At 42.7% G+C, this 19,103-nt stretch overlaps 2 protein-coding genes across 2 annotated transcripts; both read right to left on the bottom strand.

The window, feature by feature from the left end:
- Positions 1-2,986: 2,986 nt before the first annotated feature.
- LOC144704408 (protein TIFY 3-like) lies at positions 2,987-3,936 on the bottom strand. The gene is made up of 5 exons (XM_078576825.1): positions 3,875-3,936; positions 3,681-3,780; positions 3,394-3,607; positions 3,241-3,298; positions 2,987-3,089 (listed from the first exon to the last, which is right to left on the bottom strand). Exons 1-5 carry the CDS (start codon positions 3,934-3,936, stop codon positions 2,987-2,989), a joined length of 537 nt encoding a protein of 178 aa, XP_078432951.1.
- Positions 3,937-4,103: 167 nt separating this feature from the next.
- Positions 4,104-16,739, bottom strand: LOC144704073 (LIMR family protein Os06g0128200-like). Its single transcript, XM_078576306.1, has 15 exons — positions 16,584-16,739; positions 16,120-16,491; positions 15,942-16,027; positions 15,009-15,124; positions 8,482-8,601; positions 8,208-8,306; positions 7,978-8,100; positions 6,818-6,880; positions 6,665-6,729; positions 5,634-5,743; positions 5,400-5,514; positions 5,234-5,299; positions 5,037-5,147; positions 4,869-4,935; positions 4,104-4,313 (listed from the first exon to the last, which is right to left on the bottom strand). Exons 2-15 carry the CDS (start codon positions 16,467-16,469, stop codon positions 4,266-4,268), a joined length of 1,539 nt encoding a protein of 512 aa, XP_078432432.1. The 5' UTR covers positions 16,470-16,491; positions 16,584-16,739; the 3' UTR covers positions 4,104-4,265.
- Positions 16,740-19,103: the final 2,364 nt, after the last annotated feature.

The following is a 19,103-nucleotide window of genomic DNA, read 5'->3' as shown; positions in this document are numbered from 1 at the left end:
TGAGTCTGCAAAGTAGTAAGAACCCATAACAAGATAAAGGGCGTTCAAAATTCCATCAAGAGTACAAGGATGAATTGGCATGATAAACAGAAAGTGGGTGCTGGAAAGTGGGCGAAGCTCACCTGCATGAGGAGCTTGATGCAATCAAGCGGCACCGTCAATGTCTTCCCAGTGGCGCTGGCGGCAGCGGTAGTCATGAAGAGGGTGGCATCCTTGGGACTGCACCGAGGAGGGCCACACCTTGACGTCGTCCTCGAGCACAAGGGAAGTATCGTCATCATCAGCGCAAGGGGCGGTCAAAGCCTTTCTCCTTTGGCCCAAGACGAGGGAGGCAAAACCACCTCTACCGCCGGCCACCGAGGACCGCGAGCTCTTGGCGGAACCCCCCCCTCTCACTCTCTTTCTCTCTCTACAATATCACAACGATCGCTGATAACCTTCCCATCTGTCCATGTCTATGTCTCTGTTCAAGAACGCCTCACTCTCCCGCGCGATTCGATTCGGTCGGGTCTCTCTAGAGCGCCTCTCTCTCCCGTTCTCTCTCTATAGAATGCCTCTCTCTCTAGAAAACCTCTCTTTCTCTCTCTAGAACCTCTCTCTCTCCTTCTATCTCTCTCTCTAGCCCGCCTCCCTCTCTCCTTCTCTCTCTCTAGCCCGCCTCTCTCTCTCCTTCTCTCTCTAGAATGCCTCTCTCTCTCTTTAAGTTAAACCCTTGGCAGGTCGACATATCCCCTTATGACGTGGAATCCAGCGTGGCTGCCAAGTGGGTTCCGCCACGTCAAAATCTGGCCGGAGATCCACCAGGCATTCACCTTGGATTCCACGTCATCACCGGGATATATTACCGTCGACTTAGCGAGTTTGGGATATACCATGCCAAAAAAAAAAGCTAAGGTTAACTAGCAGATTTTGGACATGGTTTGGGATGTACCGTGCTATTTACCCAAAGATCTCCGTTCAGTCATCCGTCCAGCGCTCCGAACGATGACGGATGACTTTTTTGAACGGACGGATGACGAAACGTCATCCGTCCTCCAGCTCTAGACACATCATTTGCGCTGGTCGGAGTGGAGCACGTCGTGCGGGAGCAAAGACGCGAGGAGGCGATGCAGCCAATCTATCAGACGAAGGAGACGGCAGGGCGACCTCTCCGAGATTATGGTAATTGTTCACGTCGACGGGCCCTTTGCCAGAATTCCCGACAATCCTGCGGCTGTTGTCGCCCTTCTTGAAGCAGGAGATCATCGCCTCCATCTCTCCACCTCGAAGGATGATCGACCTCTATCGGTGATTTACGCTTCAAGAGAGAGGAGGAGACCTCAGAAATTGCGATTCTCTTCCGCTTTCTTCTGCCATCAATCGACGCCTTATTCATAAGAACTTGACGGCCCTACAGGATACGCGTGCTGACTTTCTTCAACCTTCTTGCTCTTGTGTGTTTTTTGTTGGTTGAGAATTTTGACTATCATTATGCATTCGACCGAGTTTTGACTCAGCTATCTTAGCCTTTGCATACACACTGTGTACAAGTTAAATCAAAGCATGAGTTTGATTATTTCTTGACTCCTATGGCTTCCCTTTCACCTCACTTCGGTATAAAAAGTTTCTGTTTTATTCTTTTCAACCCCTGGAACCAGCCGGAGTATAATACACGTATATATACTCAACAGTGATTAGGCCAATGACCTTATGAGTTTTGGTGAATTTTTTGGAAGCTAGTAGATGAGTCTGTCTTTGAAACTGATCATTGCATGCAACTTTGCGAGTATGATCATAATGGTCAACGAGTTTGACAACAATTATATGTTACGCAATGTGTCGTATAGTGATTTTGGACATTACCCCAGGGTGTTAGAGCATAGTGACTTTATCGAACATTCTATCTGGCATGTTGTATTAATAGTTAGTAATGTTCATGTTACTAATCAGTTAAATCATCTAAAGGCCAGGATACAAGAGTGTTAACAAGGGCAACCTTGAACCTGTTAGACTTATGAGGATTATAGTGACCCTATACTATCGAACGCCCAGATGAACAGTATGGTAGTAATTAGGAGCAACTTGAGGTGAATTTGGGAAAAGGTTAAACGTATGTATTTAAAATCACACCATTGAAGAAATATGGAGTGAAAAAGCACTCCATATTCCTCCTTAATCCTCCCCCCGCCCCCGCCCCCGATTCTATTGAATGAAACAATGGTTTTACTGATGAAAATTATCCATCTGATTTCTCAACCCAGAGAATAGGTCATTATCACAAAATAAGATGTCCCCTCACTTACCTGAAAGCTAACGGAAGTCTCATTTATGCGACATTATGAATAAACGAGTCCAGTAATGGGTCTCAATTCTAGATACCGAGGAGCTGCACTAATATATATAGATAGGATTCCTGAAGGCGCAGCAGAAACAAACTCCACCGGCTCCAAAAGGATAAACTCAAATTTCAAATCTCCCAAGTATGCAGAATAAGACAAGTCAAATTATTTCAAAGGATATCCCCTGTCAACAAAAAACTGAAAATCTCAGCGGGATCCTGAGGAGTCAAAATTATGCGAGAAACCTCATTCTATATGCTCTCAGGCGATTTTGACTATCAGTCTGAAACCCACGCGGGCTTTACCATGTTTCAACCTTATTTTATACATGTACACATATTTCTTAGGTTTCCAATCGTTTGGAATATAGCCACTACGTACACTTTCGATTTCGATTGAGATATCCATTCTTTGGTCGATTTCAGCGCAGAAAGTAACACGACGAGTTGGCCGACATGGAAAATCTTTAAAGCCTACTTGAAAACAAATCAGACGTTGAAACAAATCCACAGCTGAGATGGTTTTAGAGCCAATTATTCATAGCTACGGGAATAAAGAAGAAAAGGGACTCAACAATGATATACTAAGAATTTCAGAGTTTGCAAGTTAGGACTCATACACATACTAGAATGCATGCAGAAGGGCCACGCAGGAGAAAGAAGAACCATTCACGAAGAGGCTGATGGGGTGCTCGCGTGGCTTCCCGAGTCCTTCTTTGCGTCCTTCACCCAGGTCTTCGCGGGGCGGCGATATGGTGTTCGGTCAACCGCTCTACAACATGAAGAAAAGAGAGGCTAAATAGAAAAAAATCACAGCAAGTCATTCAACCGAGAGGGAATCATCCCTCTTTGAATCAGAGTGGGTGGGTCGGTGGGAATGCAACATAATTAGAAGAGGTAGTACAAGTATTCAAAGTTTTTACCTGCCGCGGCGCTTCTCTAAGAACTGCAGAAGAGAGCTTCTTCTTGCGAGGGGGAGTCCTGGGTATGAACCAATTTTTTGAAGAAACAAACGAAGAAACAAATCGACCCAAGTGCATCCAGAGAGGAAAATATTAGCAGTTTGGGGGGTTTACCCGATTGCAGATTGAGCTGGGAGCATCTCAGAGTGGGGATATCATCCATGGTTTGCGACGGCAAATTCCTGACATCCTCCGGGGAGCTTTGGAAAGAAGGAGATCTCGGCGATTCGAGGGAGGCAGCAACCGGAGAATCCGCCGCGTCGGCATCAGGAGAAGCGGAAGCCGCCCGAGCAGCGGTGGCAGCTGCGATCATCAGGAACGCTTGAACCTGTCGAGTTCGGAAACGGGACCAACGACGCGAGAATCAACCGATCCTGCGGGGAATCAAATCCCAAACAAACCAAGGACGGCAAAAGAGAAGCGCGCCTCACTTTTTCCGGTGAGACGTCATTCAAGACGCAAATTTGTCCATTGAAGAAAATCGTGAGCTGTCGGGGATTCCTGGGCGCCATGAAGATTGTTCACAGAGAACAGGGAGAACCGAATCAGCAAAGGAAATTTTCAACGCAAGGGCGAAAGAGAAAGGACAGCGCACCCCTCAGGGATCCATCCGGAATCGCGATCGGACTCGCACTCTCCGCCAAACCCCGCAGGCATCGCACAGATCCGTCGTCCTTCCAACTTCCCGGCGACGCTCGAAATTTCAGTTGAATTCACGGACGCGACAACCGATCGCCGTGTATACGCGACGATCGAAGACAGAATCTCGCCCGCGGAAGAAGGGATTCCGACAGGGATGGATAGATGAACGTGGATCGTAGGTAGGAAGCAAACGCGGCAATAAAATATATAAGCTCCCCGCGTACGGGCCAGTAGAAAAAAATACATGGGCTGAAGAAGGATAAAAGAAAAAGGAATGGGGAATAATACACAGGCTCGCATCCGCCAAGATTAAAAGCAAAACAGTCCGAATCCCGATCCGTCACTCAGGTGGAAATCTGGAATCTACCGCGCGGCTTCCTCTTTCTCCATCCCTATCATCACAACACAATACCCACACAATCAGAATGAGAAAGAGAGGTTAAGAGTTTTAAGTAGTTGAATAGAAGATAGATAGACTCTCGCAAATGCCAGATAGTAGACAAAAAGAGAGGTGAAGAGTTTAAAATAGTTGAATAGAGATAGATAGATAGATAAACTCTCGCAAATGCCAGATAGTAGACAAAAAGAGAGGTGAAGAGTTTAAAATAGATGAAGAGAGATAGATAGATAGATAGATAGATTGACTCACAAATGCCAGAGAGTAGACAAAGAGAGAGGTAAAGAGTTTAAAATAGTCGAAGAGAGAGTGATAGATTGACTCACAAATGCCAGATAGTAGAGAAAAAGAGAGGTGAAGAGTTTAAAATAGTCGAAGAGAGAATGATAGATTGACTCACAAGTGCCAGATAGTAGAGAAAAAGAGAGGTGAAGAGTTTAAAATAGTCGAAGAGAGAGTGATAGATTGACTCACAAGTGCCAGATAGTAGAGAAAAAGAGAGGTGAAGAGTTAAAAATAGTCGAAGAGAGATAGTTGCAGATAGACTCACAAATGCCAGATAGTAGACAAGAGTGAGCGCCGCAAAGATGACGAAGCCATACTGGAACACGTTGTACCTGCCGAGAGAAGGTTCAAATTAAAAATCCCCCCGAAAAATCTTCACAACTAGATACATAAATCTATAAGCAAATTTTTACTGCAAAGTGTATGGTCTCACTTGTAAAGATACTTGATTCCACGAAGGGACTGGAGGGTGTGGCCGAATATTTCTTGAGCCGCCGTCGCTCGTGCGTAGTAGCCAAACGCCGTGGAGCAAAATTGGATTACGCTGCGCAACGTAACAAAAGAAAGCATGTTGAATAATGATATCGGATTGTGCTGAATATAGGATGAGAGATGAGAGTCGGCCAAAACCTGATGGAGCACAAGAGAACGAGCGCCACGTTGAAGAGAAAGGAGTTCATCAGAGTTCCTCCCCACCTGAGAGGTCGTCAAGAGCGGACAAACCGAGAAGCGTCATGAAAAAAAGGAAAAGAAGAGAAAATCGACGTCGGAAACAAATAGAACGGATATCGCTTACTTCATCGGATGAATCGTCACAAAGACTATTTTCAGGCCGAGCATCATGGCCCCTGCGATCACGGCAAGGAGAAGATAGAGGCAGAAGAACGCAAACCCACCCGTCCCCAGAAGTCCTGTTAACAAGACGCACCGCTCAGTTTTCATAAGAACCCATCCGTGAGAGAATATATCCCAGAATCGTTCTGATAAATAAAAATATACGACTATTCTTCTTAAGAATCCAACAACGCACCCCACACATCATCCAGCTTGATGAACACTTGGTTAAGGAAAGCAGATACCGGAGGATCAATCAACAAGTAGATGATTATGTGCACAACCCAAGCCACGGACACAATCAACCTGCAAAACAGCAAGTACGCTTCTCGGGATTACACCAATAATGAAGTAAACCAAAGACATGACAACGGCTTAATTGACCAATAAATATCATGGCTTGTGGTACACTGAGGTATCGTAACTCAATGATTCGATCAAATCCAAGAAGAATATCCTTCAGTAGTCTGGTACTCCCAAACCAGAAGATAGATCCGTAGCGAGCAAACCTCGGGTTATGGAGAAATGAGAAGAAAGTAGAAATGAAGAAGAATAAGAAGTAGAGAAAGAAAGATGAAGATTGAGAGAGGACCTGGATCCTCTCCCCCTTTCTGGTCGCAGGATACTCCCGCTCGCAGCCCTCAGCCGAAGCTGCCCTCTGAATAACAGAATCTTGATAAAGGTCTGCCACCCCCCTTCTCTGCTTCAGTTATTTATTGGATCTCCATGGGCTGGCTTCCCACTTGTGAGATCCCGCACATGGCCCACTTATTGGGCTCTCTTATTGGTACGACGCCGATACGTCTTAGAGAAGAACGTATCAGCTTGCATCCCAAGAGACTGCTATATGAATTGAAGAAGTTTAGGGGCAACTACTGAATCCTATGTTCAGAGAATTCGCGTCTAAAAATGTGCGTAGTGGGGTCCCGAAATATAGTCACAAACTAAACTTATTACCCAACGGTCAACTAGTAACAATTTTGAAACACGATATATCGTCGTACAAGAAAATTATTGGAGTTCCTCTTTGTTATTTAGCAAAAGAAGAAGATCAAATGACACCTGGTTCAATCCTTCCAAAATCTCTGAAAGCTCTGGATGGGCGTGCATACACCACTCAAAAAGCGTACTTTTAATTTCTAAAATATATATATCATCCAAATTAAGTAATATTAACTTCTACTTTCTACATTTCATTAGAGGCACGGTTGGGAAGAGTGTGCTCACCCGATAACCCCAAGAACCAGCTTCCCCAAATACCCGAGGACAGTTAAAGCCCAGGATGTCTCGGCCTACGTACATGAGATCAGTCAAATATCTTTTAAAATAAATATGAGCATAGATCAAAGCCAGTAAACAAGTGACTTCCGAAATCATCACCTTTTCCCCCTGAGGGTACATCTCCTCCAAAGCCTTCATATCATCCTCTAGCAAAAGCAACTCCTGCACGATCACCAATATATATAAAACTGTACCTCTCGAAACAGATGGGTAATTTTTATATCAATCCAAAATTATCGATTCATTTTTTCCAATTATACACCTACAACGTTGATTGACTCTAAACAGAAAAAACAAGCAGAGGAAGGAAACAGATAGAGCAGTTTATTATTACTATCACAGCGTGACATACAAGTCATCCAATCCTCAGAGCAACTGGTGGACATCCTGACCAAAGGACTTCCAAGCGGCAACTTCCAAAGAATGTTCGCCAAGCTGGGCCTGCGGAGCATCTATGCACCAGCTTGAGGGGGGGCTGTCAGCAGAAGTTCCATTCTCTTTATCCCTTGTTTTATTTTACTTATTCCTATCTGATTATGTCATAAAAGGGGCCACATACTTAAGAGGCCCAATGTATGAAGTAAGAAAGTTTGTTTTTCGTCTTATTGTTCTTAGTGGCGGCTAGGTCAACTGCCGCTCGAAGAAGATGCTGACTAACATCCTCCCATAATCCATAGGAACCCTAGAGCTCCATGAGACCGAGCTCCAGGCCCATTACTGTAGGAGACAGAAACACGACAAAGCAGATATCTGTGATCGACCGTTATCCGATAGGTATCGTTTTCCTTTTTTCGACACAGAGATGACTATAGCAGATACCTAGTTCAGTGATAGTCGTTGGGCAATCTCAACCCATCACCCATCCTGCGTTAGGAGAGATGTTTGGAAGGTAAACCTGAAGCCCTCTATAGATTCTTTTAACCAACATATTACTTAATCTCCTAAGATCCTTGTGAAGTTATCTAAATAAATCTATCCAAGTTACCCGATTGCACTTAATAAACCATTATTTTCGCAGGGTAAAACTGTACACCAGACCTAGTTTCATGTCATGTGATCTGGGGTGCTATCGTTTAAGACAAAAATCATTTCAAGTAATTTTTATGTTTTTACACATGATAAACCTCCTTGATTTTTATGTATCCACATTAAAGGTAGAATGTTAATAGAACCAGACTTAATTGAAGATTTGCAGAAAACTCAAGATAAAATATGATTGTAGCAAATCAACAAAAATTCAACTGCGGAAAGAACTCCACCTTCTCAACAGCTTTAACATTTTTTCGCCAATTTTTTCCCTTGGTGCCACTTCGCTCTTCTTGGCGAAGCGTCTCTGCTGTCTTCTTCAATTCCTTGGCTCTCTTACCCAATTCAGTAGCTTCCTATTCAATTTTTTATAGAGGATCACAGAAAAAAATCGATTAAGAATACATTGCTTCAAGGATACGAAGAGCCAAAAGAAAACTCATTTCCAGTGCCATAAGGATACCTTTATATACTGTGAGCGAGTGATGACAGCTTTTGGGCGTCGGACAAATGAGAATATAAGCCCAAGAGGAAGGCAAAAGATGCCAACACCACCAAAAATCTATGGAAGTTTCCAATCAAATAGTGATCACACCATTAAATTTTGAGAAAAAACAAGGGAAAAAAATTTCCACAAATTTTTCGATAAACCATCATCCTCGCCAGAACCAGCAAGCGATATAGTTCATTCTATACAGCATGAAAATAGAAAAAATAAATAAAAGTAAAAAACATACTGTGAAGAGCACTGATCCAACGATTGTAGCCAAAGCAACAACGTATTCTGGAAAGGTGGACCTCATTGTCCACGTTGTTTCTGATGAAGCTGGAGCCGCGTATGCATCACACAATAGTCTCTGAAGAAAAAATTAATTAATTATAGAAAATAATTCAAGAAATGAATGTTAACATTCTCTCAAAACACGTATCACGTACTTAAGCGAATTTACATTCATCCATCAGATAATAGCCTACAGTGATCAGCACATATCTAATATGGATATTGGGGAACCTGGTCTAAAATTATCTCAACTGACCACATTAAAATACTCCGCTATTATTTTAGTCTAATATAGAGAGAATTCCTCTGGCCCTCGGACTGCAGGTGTCCACTCCAAGAAGTATAGTCGTGAAAAAACAAAAGCCTTCGTAAATTGAAAAAAAAACCTATTTAAACATGGTTTCAGAATGGCCCCACTTAGTGATGGGGGAATTTTTTTTTGAAAATTTTTTTAAGGCCGTCACCCGACAAAGCGGTAATCAATCAGAGTTGCATGTGAAGATAGCTAAAACTCTCCTCACTACCTGGCCAAGCCCTCCCTTATCTGATTACCCCTCTTGCAAACCATGATGCCATCAGGCCCTCAACCTCATGGGCGAGCCCATCTTTGGACACCTTACCCCCCTTAAATATTGCCCCATTGCGGTGTAGTCATATTGCCCAGAGCACTGTCATCACTCGACCCCCCTCCTCCCCCCTCCTAGGGCCCCCTTGTCTTAAGAACTCCCAAAAGACCCCCTCTGACGTCACATTTGCCGCTAGTTGTGCTTGGGTGGCCCAGATCGAACGGGCTAAAGGGCACGCAAAGAATAAGTGGTTGCAATCTTCGTCACCATCTTCGCATAAAGTGCATGCGGCGGAGGTATCAAGATACATCCTCAAACGGAAGATGGGTATCACCGGTCTCTTGTGCAGTAAGAGTCATCCAAAGATCTTAACCTCTAATGGAACCCTGAGGCGCCAAATGGCCAAACATGCCTGGATAGTTGGTTGATCCTCAATTCCCTGGCATATCCTCATGTAGGCCTTGTGAACCGAAAAGGGAGCGCCTGTCCAAACCCATCCATCTTGTTCGCCATGTCTTGGCCGGCACTGAATCAAAGCTTGTTGCATGCCTAAGAAGTCCGCCACCCACTGGTCTGACAGAGCATCGTCTACCCATGGATTCCATATGTTGACCCAACATTCCGCCACTATGTCATTGGGGCATCTGGCCAGCGCATAGAGCATAGGAAATGTCTCCCCCAAAGGGTCATCCAAAGACCACCGGTCTTCTCAAAAATGAAATAGGGAGCCATCGCCAAGTCGGGTACAGAAGAAGTTTCTAACTTGGGGGAAAATCTGTCTAAGGCCCTGCCAGAAGGGCGACATTCCTCTGCCTGGAATCACTTTCTCATCCCAGTTTGAACCCTGACCATAGCTGTCTCGCAGAATTTGGATGACTAGGTCCTCCCGAGGGTGCATGAGCTGTGTCACCCACTTCGTTAGTAATGTTGTGTTCATGCTTTGCTGGTGTTGAATGCCCAAGCCTCATTGTTTGGTAGGTCTGCAGACGATATCCCATGCCACCAGTGCCAGCCCTCTACCCTGGTAGAGCCTGACGCCTTTCCACAAGAAATGACGCGTCAGGCCTTCAAGTCTCTGATTGATTCCTATCGACATCTTGAACACTAAGAGGTGGAAGATGGGAATTGATGCCAGTACCGACCTCACTAGCACTAATAGAATTCCTCTGCACAGTACCTTGGCTTGCCATCTTTCTAGTCATCTCTCGACCTTCTTTACCACTGGCTGCCAATCTACCTAAGTTATCCTCCCTGTGGTCAATGGCAGGCCCAAGTATCTCATAGGTAGGCTTCGGAGTGGTGTACCAAGTGCCTCTGCACATTGTGTCACCTCCTCTTAAGAAAGGCAGCTACCCACAAATGCTAAATTAGACTAATTGTTTTGTTGGCCAGAGAATTCTGCAAATAAGACGAGTAAGATGGATAAGTTTTTCACCTCCTCCACCAAGCCTTCCATAAAAAAGTGGTGTCACAGCGGAATACCCTCAGGATGGCTTGCTGTCTGATATCCCCTCAAGAGACCGTGGGAGCCTGCTAGGTTGGTACACGTGGCGAGTGCATCTGCCGCTAGGACAAAAAGTAGGGGCGCAAACGGTCAACCTTGCCTTATCTCCCTTTGCGGTTGTATACGGCCACCTTCTGGCCTCCCATTCACCAACACTGAGAATCAGCACGATGTTATGCATCTCTTCAACCCTGCAATCCAATCCTTCAGGAAGCCCAGTCTCTTCATTGATGCCCACAGGAAGCTCTAATCTAGTGTGTCATAGGCCTTGGCGAATTCAACTTTCCACATGAACCCCTTGGTCCTGAGCCTTATCCATGAAGCTAAGATCTCTCCCGCCGCGTCTGTACTATCCACCAGTAAGCAGCCCAGTATAAATGCTGAATGGGAGGGTCCGACAAGCTCCCCAATCACTACTCTCAGCCTGATTGCCAAGACCTTAGCAATAATTAGATAGATGGAGTTGGATAGCGAGAATGGTCTGAAATCCTCGATTCTATCGGCGCCTTGTAGCTTTGGTATGAGAGACAGGTATGCCCGGTGGATTCTCTCCATACTGCCAGTCCCTTGGCGAAATTCTTCAAAGCGTGGCCATCATGTTCAGCCTCACCAATTTCCAAAACTCTTTATAAAAGAATACTGGCAGACCATTCGGGTCTGGCACCCCTTCGCCATTGAGTCCTTTAATTGGCTCCTTAACCTCTTCCTCTCAGATAGGGCGGATCAAACATCCATGCACCCTTACCGCACCACACCTGCCAGTTTTGTCATCTTTTTTTGTAAAAAGAGCGGAAGTGTTCTGCAGCAGCACAACCCACCAATTGTGGTCCGACATGTTTCTGGCCTCCCACCTTCAATTTTTGAATGTTGTTGATCCTTCGTCTCCCGATACCTGCCAGATGGAAGAATCTTGTGTTGGCATCCCCTGCCTTAGCCACAGTTGTCTAGACTTTTGTCTCCAGTCCACCTCTAGCTTCTTTTTTTCTTCTGCGACCACGTCCCTCCATTTTCTTCGCTCATGTGCTTCATCTTCTTCCAAAAACCGAGTATCCTCCAGGGCATACAAATCTTTGATCCTATGCAAGGCCTCTTTTCTGGATTGCCTTTTGTTCTCATGGATGCACTTGCAGACATCCACTAGGTGGTGTCTCAGCCCGTGAATTCTTGAGGCTAGTGTTTTTGTTTTGAATCTGAATTGGGTTAGCACTGACCACTTTCTCGCTACCTCGTCCTTGAAGCCAGCCTCCTGCAGCCACGACTTGTCTAGCTTGAAATATATGGGCCTTCTGCTTGCTTCATTTCCAACCCATACAATTGGATATGATCTGATAGTGGCCATGGGAGTGAACCCATACAATTGGGGTATGATCTGATTGAGTCCTTTAGTGATGGGGGAAATAAGTCAAGTACGAGTATACTTTGAGACACTGTCACATAAGGCCACAAGGACATGCAGTTTGGACAATGTTGAGGAGATACACTGTTTCTTTAAACCAACTTGCCCCCCCATTCTTCGCCTCTGCGAACATCTGAGGAACGGGTCTTGCTAGTGCCACTTTCCAAGAAAAGTTTTACTCGAATAGTGCCATTAGGGTGAATCCGCAAGAAAAAAATTAGGGTTTGTGTAGAGATCGGTGATTGATCAGAGAAGAAAAGATGATGGAGTGATAGGCCTTATCACCCGGCTCCCTCTGGAGTGAGGGATCTCCCAAAAGCACCAGCCCATTGCTACCTGAGAAACAGCCAATCCTAAAACCTCTCTAATCTGAATTCGAAATACCTTTCCTCCTGCCCTAGATCTTCCCACTCTGCGATCATCCAGAATCGGAACCATGCATCAGAGGCATAAGAGCTTCTTTCACAATTCTGTGACAACATAGGGCAACGGTTTTTTGCTAATTACCCAGTCCACTATGATTGGACAATACATTTTTTGAGGGATAGACTTCTTAGCATTGAGAAGATCAAGCTGGTTATCTCATTAAAATCCCCAAGAGACTTATCCCAGAAGCCAGAAACTCAAGCAATTGTCTCAGAACTTGCAAACATTAATGTTTTAAGATTGTTCTATAGAGTTATTTGATCGCACGTTCTGATCTGATCACTAGAGTTTCTGACTTGTGTTATAAGTCCCCATGGGGATATTATCAGATACCCAGGTGGATCTTCGCCATGATAAGAAGTCTATCCCTCAAAACACGTATTGTCCCATAATAGTTGCACTTGGTTATGAGCTAAATACCATTGCCCTACTTGTTATCGCAACAGAGTGAAAGAAGCTCTTATGCCTCCAAAATGCCATTCTAATTCTAGAGGATCAGAAAACGGGGGAAGATCCAGGGCAGGAGGAAAGGGATTTCGAGCCACATAGAAACGTGAAAATCATTCACTTGTATTGCTTAAGGCTAATCTCCCATATAAAGTACATAACAGGTTCAGATCTTAAGATCTGAATTCAATAATGTTACAATGGTCATAAAAGTAGATGTTACAACTCAGGGTTAAGAAATGGTGCAGAATCGTTTCAGACTCCTAGCACAGAATTATTGGGCCTTGAGATCAGATTTTTAGGTCATCTAGGAGGCCCTTACTCCAAATTGAACAAAGTCCCAGTCCCACTGGCCTGAACCCAGCGGCATCTGCACTTGGCCTCGATAAACATGCTGATTTTTGCTTCCTTTAAACAGTACACCTTGACCAGTAGTAGCCTTCAAATGGTCTAGTACCCTCCATGGAACTTGAGAATGAGGTTTCCAAGGCATATGCATAAGTAAATCTTTTTTTTTTGAAAAGTAAATCATCCCCACATGAAAAGTGATGTATGGCTGGGTATAATAAAGGAAACTAATGTCCCCACCTGACATTAATATAGCACTCTTGTTACAGAGCTAGATCTTACAGCAACACAATTTCACACCTGGATTTACTCGCGCACTGTCAGTTTGACTCCAAGTTTAATGCATATTTCTGTTGTGATATATGCATAGCCAGATCTAAGTATGCAATTTCCAAGCCAAAAGATCAAAGTATGCCCAGCGATATAATCTCTACCAGGATAGGGGATATTGACAGGTGTTATCTGATTCTTCATTGCTCTTTGATGCGACAATAAGAAAAAGGTACGGTACCCATTAGTTTTCTTGTATCCCAAGTTCTTTGTGGCCCAAGAGAATCTAAAAAGATATGCCCAAGTTGACGGCTTCAGCCCAAAAATGGGCATTTTAAGTTTGCATACTCACTTTTTTAGAGATATAAATAGTATACAGGAGAAGATTGATCACTGATTCCACGTGATCTTCCTTTCGTCACTTAAAAAGTTAGTATCCAGGAGGAAACAGATCATCCACCTCATACTAGATTTGTTGACTATATTGTACAATTTATGCTGTACTTGAAACGAATTTTATATAGCTGACCCCAAAGATCTTTGGATTTCGTGAAGCTCAGAAGAATTTTCATAAACCTTCGCCGCCAAAGGGCCAATGAGCCAGGCAAGGATGACTGCATCCGCATCATTTCATGCTTTATTTCACAATTGAAAGATCAATTGCATTCTCAGTCAGATTGCTTTCTAAACTGTCGACGATGATCTTCCCGGTCAAGCAAACTGAGCAAAAGTTTGACATAGAAAAGAAAAGAAGACTTTGATTTATTGAAAAAACAAGTTACAAAAAAGAAGGCGATATCTGTATTAGACGTGCAGAGAAGAAGCAGATTCAGGTTTATATAGACCTTATAAAATATGAGCATAAGCAGCAGTCATGTTACAGTGCAATAAGACTAGAAATTTGATGACAGATATGGTGGATACGATCACAGAACTTAAGATATCTCCAACATAATACTCTCCAACACGAAGGATTAGCTTTGCATATTGGCACCACTAAAGTAGAGTTACTCCATCATGCTTCAGCTTTCCTGGAATATTTTGGAGGACGAGAAACCAACTCCTCCCTCTCCAAGAGAATGAAGAGCGACAGAAGTAGCTCATGGATTGGCATCCAAGAAGGGTACCAGGACTCTGTCCAAGAAGGGTAGTCGCCAAAAAGAAAACCTTCAATCGTTGAAAGAATTGAAACTCTAATAAAGTGGGCTCACTAATAGCCACTGATAAGTACCAGAGGATTGAGAAGATCTTCCAGAACACAAGGTCTCATAAGGACATGAGTACAATACAAAATATGAAAGAATGAATTAAAAATAATTGAATGCAGCACAGAATAACATTCCATGACCAAAAATAACACTCAACCTAAAATCCTAACTGAACACCAAATGATGATACAGTAGCAGCTAATAAGCGTCCTATGCGATTGGGCCACAACAAAAGCAACAGGTTCAGCACGATTTCTTAAAGGGCCAGAACTCAGAAAAAGAACAAATCATTGACAGAGATGTAAAGTTAAGACACACCAATTTATCTGTAGAAACACAAGGATTAGCGCTGGTAAATCTATTCCAATCCGTTGGAAATTCTATGACTGATGAAGGGAGGCGCCTCACAGTGAAATCCAGTTTTCCCACTAACCCTGATAAGACCAAAATGAACCAATCACAGCTTTCAGAAATTATAAAAGAAAATATGATCTCAAGTAATAAAGGGCAAGTGGCATATTCATTCACCTTTCTGATTCAGTGTTAGAATGGCCACACAAAAGCATAAGTCAGCGAGACTTAAAGATCGATTTCACAGGATTATTTTTTGTCATTTAAATGGACTCGCATCTGAATCATGAATACAAATTTTCCAACATAACAAGGGAATGGGATATTGCAAGTTTAAGGGATCAAAACAATACTGGAAACCACTCATCCTTTTGAAGTCACCCGTACATGGAGAACAAGAATGACTTACTGCATTAGGAATAGCATTGAATACTAGAGGCTTTCAACCCATCAACTAGAAACAACGAGAAATAGTCCTCCGACGGAAAACTCAGGGGGAATAAAATGAAATCTAAAAAAATGAATGAATGCCCGAGAAAAATCAAGTAAAGACGCCGCACAAAAAAATTTTAAATCAACAAATGCATATGACTATTTATCTTTTCTTCACGACTCGAAAATTTCCTCTTGCCCTCTTTTTTGTGGAATCAACAGAAGGCTTATGAATGTTTCACGAAGTCCCTCTAACACCGTAATTGGGTCACTGATCAAATGCACGTTTCCTAGAGGCTACCATATTCAGTGAATCGCGCTCCCCGCCAACCGAGATAAACGGACATAAGAAGAACGATTAGAAAGAAATTTCCAGCCAATCGGAGAAAAGCTTTTTGGGAGCCACATCCCCACGAAACATTGTCTCGACAAGGAAAAGCGTAGAAAAGAGAAGAATAAGGAACAAACCATAAAGGATTCCCAGTACGAGGCCGCAGATCAGTGCCGAGAGGAAAACCCAGATCAAAGCACTCGTCAACCTCTTCCCCACGCTCCTGAAAACAGAAAGAATGGATGATGACCGCGTTCTCAAAACAGGCAGAATGGGCATTGACGGGTCGGAATGTCGCAGGAAAAAGAAACTAACTTGTCCTGGTCGCCCTCGTAATAAAACATCGCAAAGGGGATGATGAAGAAGACAAGAATGGCATCTATAATGTAGACAGCAAGCCAGAGATCCTTCATTGGAAGAGTAAGATCGCACGCCCCATTATATATTGCGCGGCGACAGGCCTGCCTGTTGGCAACGTCGGCGGGGAGCATAAGTATGGAGATGGCGGCAACGGATAGCCCGAAGACAACCACTGCCTTGGGGAAATAAGCCTGGTTTGCGTCGTCCGGATGCTGATAGTTGACGAGCAGGTAAACATTGAACAGGAAGACGAGAACGCAAACCACCACGGCTACGATCACCAGAGCCAAATTAAAGTCACCCATGTCGCACTCCCGCTTGAACCCTCTTCGGAGATCAGATCAAAGGACAGAAGAGAAGGGGGTTAACCGGATCTGATCACAAAATCTGGCGACCGATTGAAGGGGGGAGAGCGATACCCAGGAGGAGAGGAATTGAGGGTTGGGCTCCTCTCTGGAAATCCGGCGATTTGTTCTGGTTCTTTCCTTGTCCTTCGGTCCGTCGACTTCGATCGCGAATACCCACAAAGGGTGCGGCTCCGACTGGGGGGGGGGGGGCGGCGGTTCGCTAACAGTGGGCGATTACGACAGCTTGGTCCGGCCAGCCTGGCCTTATAGGGTAAGCCCATTTTCTATAAGACCCTTGACCCTTCCTCTTAAGCGCCATTTGAAGATGGTATATGCCTGCGTTAATTAAAAACAATACCATTATCAAGTCATTTTCTCAGTCAAGGACATGGTTTATGTGATAGCATATTCATGGATGTTTCACATTAAGTTTTGATCATCTTGGTGTCGTAATCTGTAATTAGGAAGGTAATTCTAGGGTGAAAAGTAAGATGGTATTGACATTCGTGTACAATAAGCATATCTAGTAAGGGTGTGACTTCTTGGTGTCATAGGTCCGAATGTCAATTCTCTGTAACCCATTTACAATTTGAACTTGAACAGAGTATTGGCTTGCCATCTGAATTTTTTGACTGGGTACCATGTAGGTAGATAGTATACAAAATAGTATACTAGGAAGTTAGTGTGATTATATTGAAATTGTAAACTTAGTGCTTGAATGTGTCTTGTGATTCTTTGATGAGCTACACTTGTCAGATTAAAATTCAACGCCTCTGTCTATGAACCTTTTTATGAAATGAGCTTGATGGAAAACATGAAATCAGTTTATTAAACTTATACTGTTTTGGAGAAAACTTGATCAAAATATTTAAAAGATTGCTATCACATTAAATTTTCAGGAGTTTTTTTTAATTTTACACGATCAGATATGTTAAATTAGTAAACAAATATATGTGATATACCAAAAGTATCGCAACTAAAAATAAATTAAATAACTTCAACTTTAGTTGAATGATTATATTGAGTTTTTGGTAGCTTCTAGAGAATATTCCAAAAGCCACTTCTATAAAGTTTTAAATATAGATTAACTTTTTTATGTGAGGTTGTGGCATTACTATAAATATATGTCAACAGCAAAACATGAAACAAAATTAGAAAAAATTAAGTATCATTTGGAGTTTATAATTGTATGGAACGAAAACCCTCTTTCGAGCATTATTGTAATTTTTGTCAACGCAATACAAAGACCACGAGATCAATTCCTATTGATTGAAGGTCAATTCCCATTTTCCCATTTCAAATTTAGATAACTACCAAGGATTATCATATTATAATTTTTTTCCCGTTTATCAATCCTAATAGTAATCCGTTGTGTGTCAAGGCTAGTAAAAATAGAGATATATGGAATCCATGTGACAATAGGAGTAAAATATATAATGAAGATCCTACAATGGTGAACATTGAGAGATCATATTCACACTAACATGTGAAAAAATATGTGTTTAATTTGACCTGTATCATATCCAAAGTTTCATCTTGAGATGCAAATTTTACTAGCAATTATTATTAAATGACCAGGTATTGACTTAAAAGGCCAAATCTAGGGTTTTAATGAATTTAAAGTTAATGTTGCATTCTCTAAACTCCTCAGAGGCCTGATCTTCCCTAATTTAATGAATTTTGACTTAGATAAACTCATGGTAAAATATGGGAAATTTGATAGAATCTTAGGGTCTGCAACCCAATTGTACATTCCATATATCGTTAAGAATCCATTACTTAAAGTCATATTTATTACTTTTCTATTGAAATATTTATAATAAAGTCCATAAAAATGTGGAATAGCGAGTGAACTATGACCATACCATAATACAGTGATTAACCATTTTAAACATGTGTCTGAAACATTCCAATTCATATAAAAGTCCGGGGGAACATGAAAAATAACCAGATTGAATTATGGCATCTACTAGTGTGATTAGTGATGGATATGTGGCAGCCAAGCCAATGGCATATTTTGTTCTTCGTTCAACATCCGTAGACGTGGTATACATTTAATATAATGCATTTTTTATTCTTGTAATGGAGCCCATTTATGTTGGGTTATATGGCCTTGAGTTGGATGAAACAAATGGAATTCATGTAGCAGAAAACTACGGATGGAATAAAAAATGTCATTCAAATATCATTGATCAAATCACTTGTGCATGACTCAGATCCATGATTTCTTGGATCCTCGAGTGAGATGTTTGAACCAAACTCAAGTTTGCAGCCTATAGACATATCCACTCGGGCCATGGCGCATTGAATCTCCTCTTTTACTTTGATAAGCTTCGTTCATGCTCCGTCGCCATCATTACGCCATCTCAATCTCATTTAGAATATAAAGGAATTGAGGGTAGAAGGCCCTTTTCCTTCTCCCCTCATTTTGATAAGCTTTGGGTGAATTTTGCCTATTTATACTGTGGCTTGAGTGAATTTTGATAAGGGCCCTTTGACTTTTTTATACCAAGTGTGTATTTTCATAAAAATATCTAAACTTTAAGTATGTATTTTGACGTCCAAAAGATCATTTACGTGTGAACCCCTAGG

Source organism: Wolffia australiana, chromosome 6 (assembly GCF_029677425.1).
Source record: "Wolffia australiana isolate 7733 chromosome 6, ASM2967742v1".
In the NCBI taxonomy this organism is placed as follows: Eukaryota; Viridiplantae; Streptophyta; class Magnoliopsida; order Alismatales; family Araceae; genus Wolffia; species Wolffia australiana.
The sequence above is the reverse complement of the archived record's forward strand: the minus strand, read 5'-3'. Positions and strand labels throughout refer to the sequence as shown.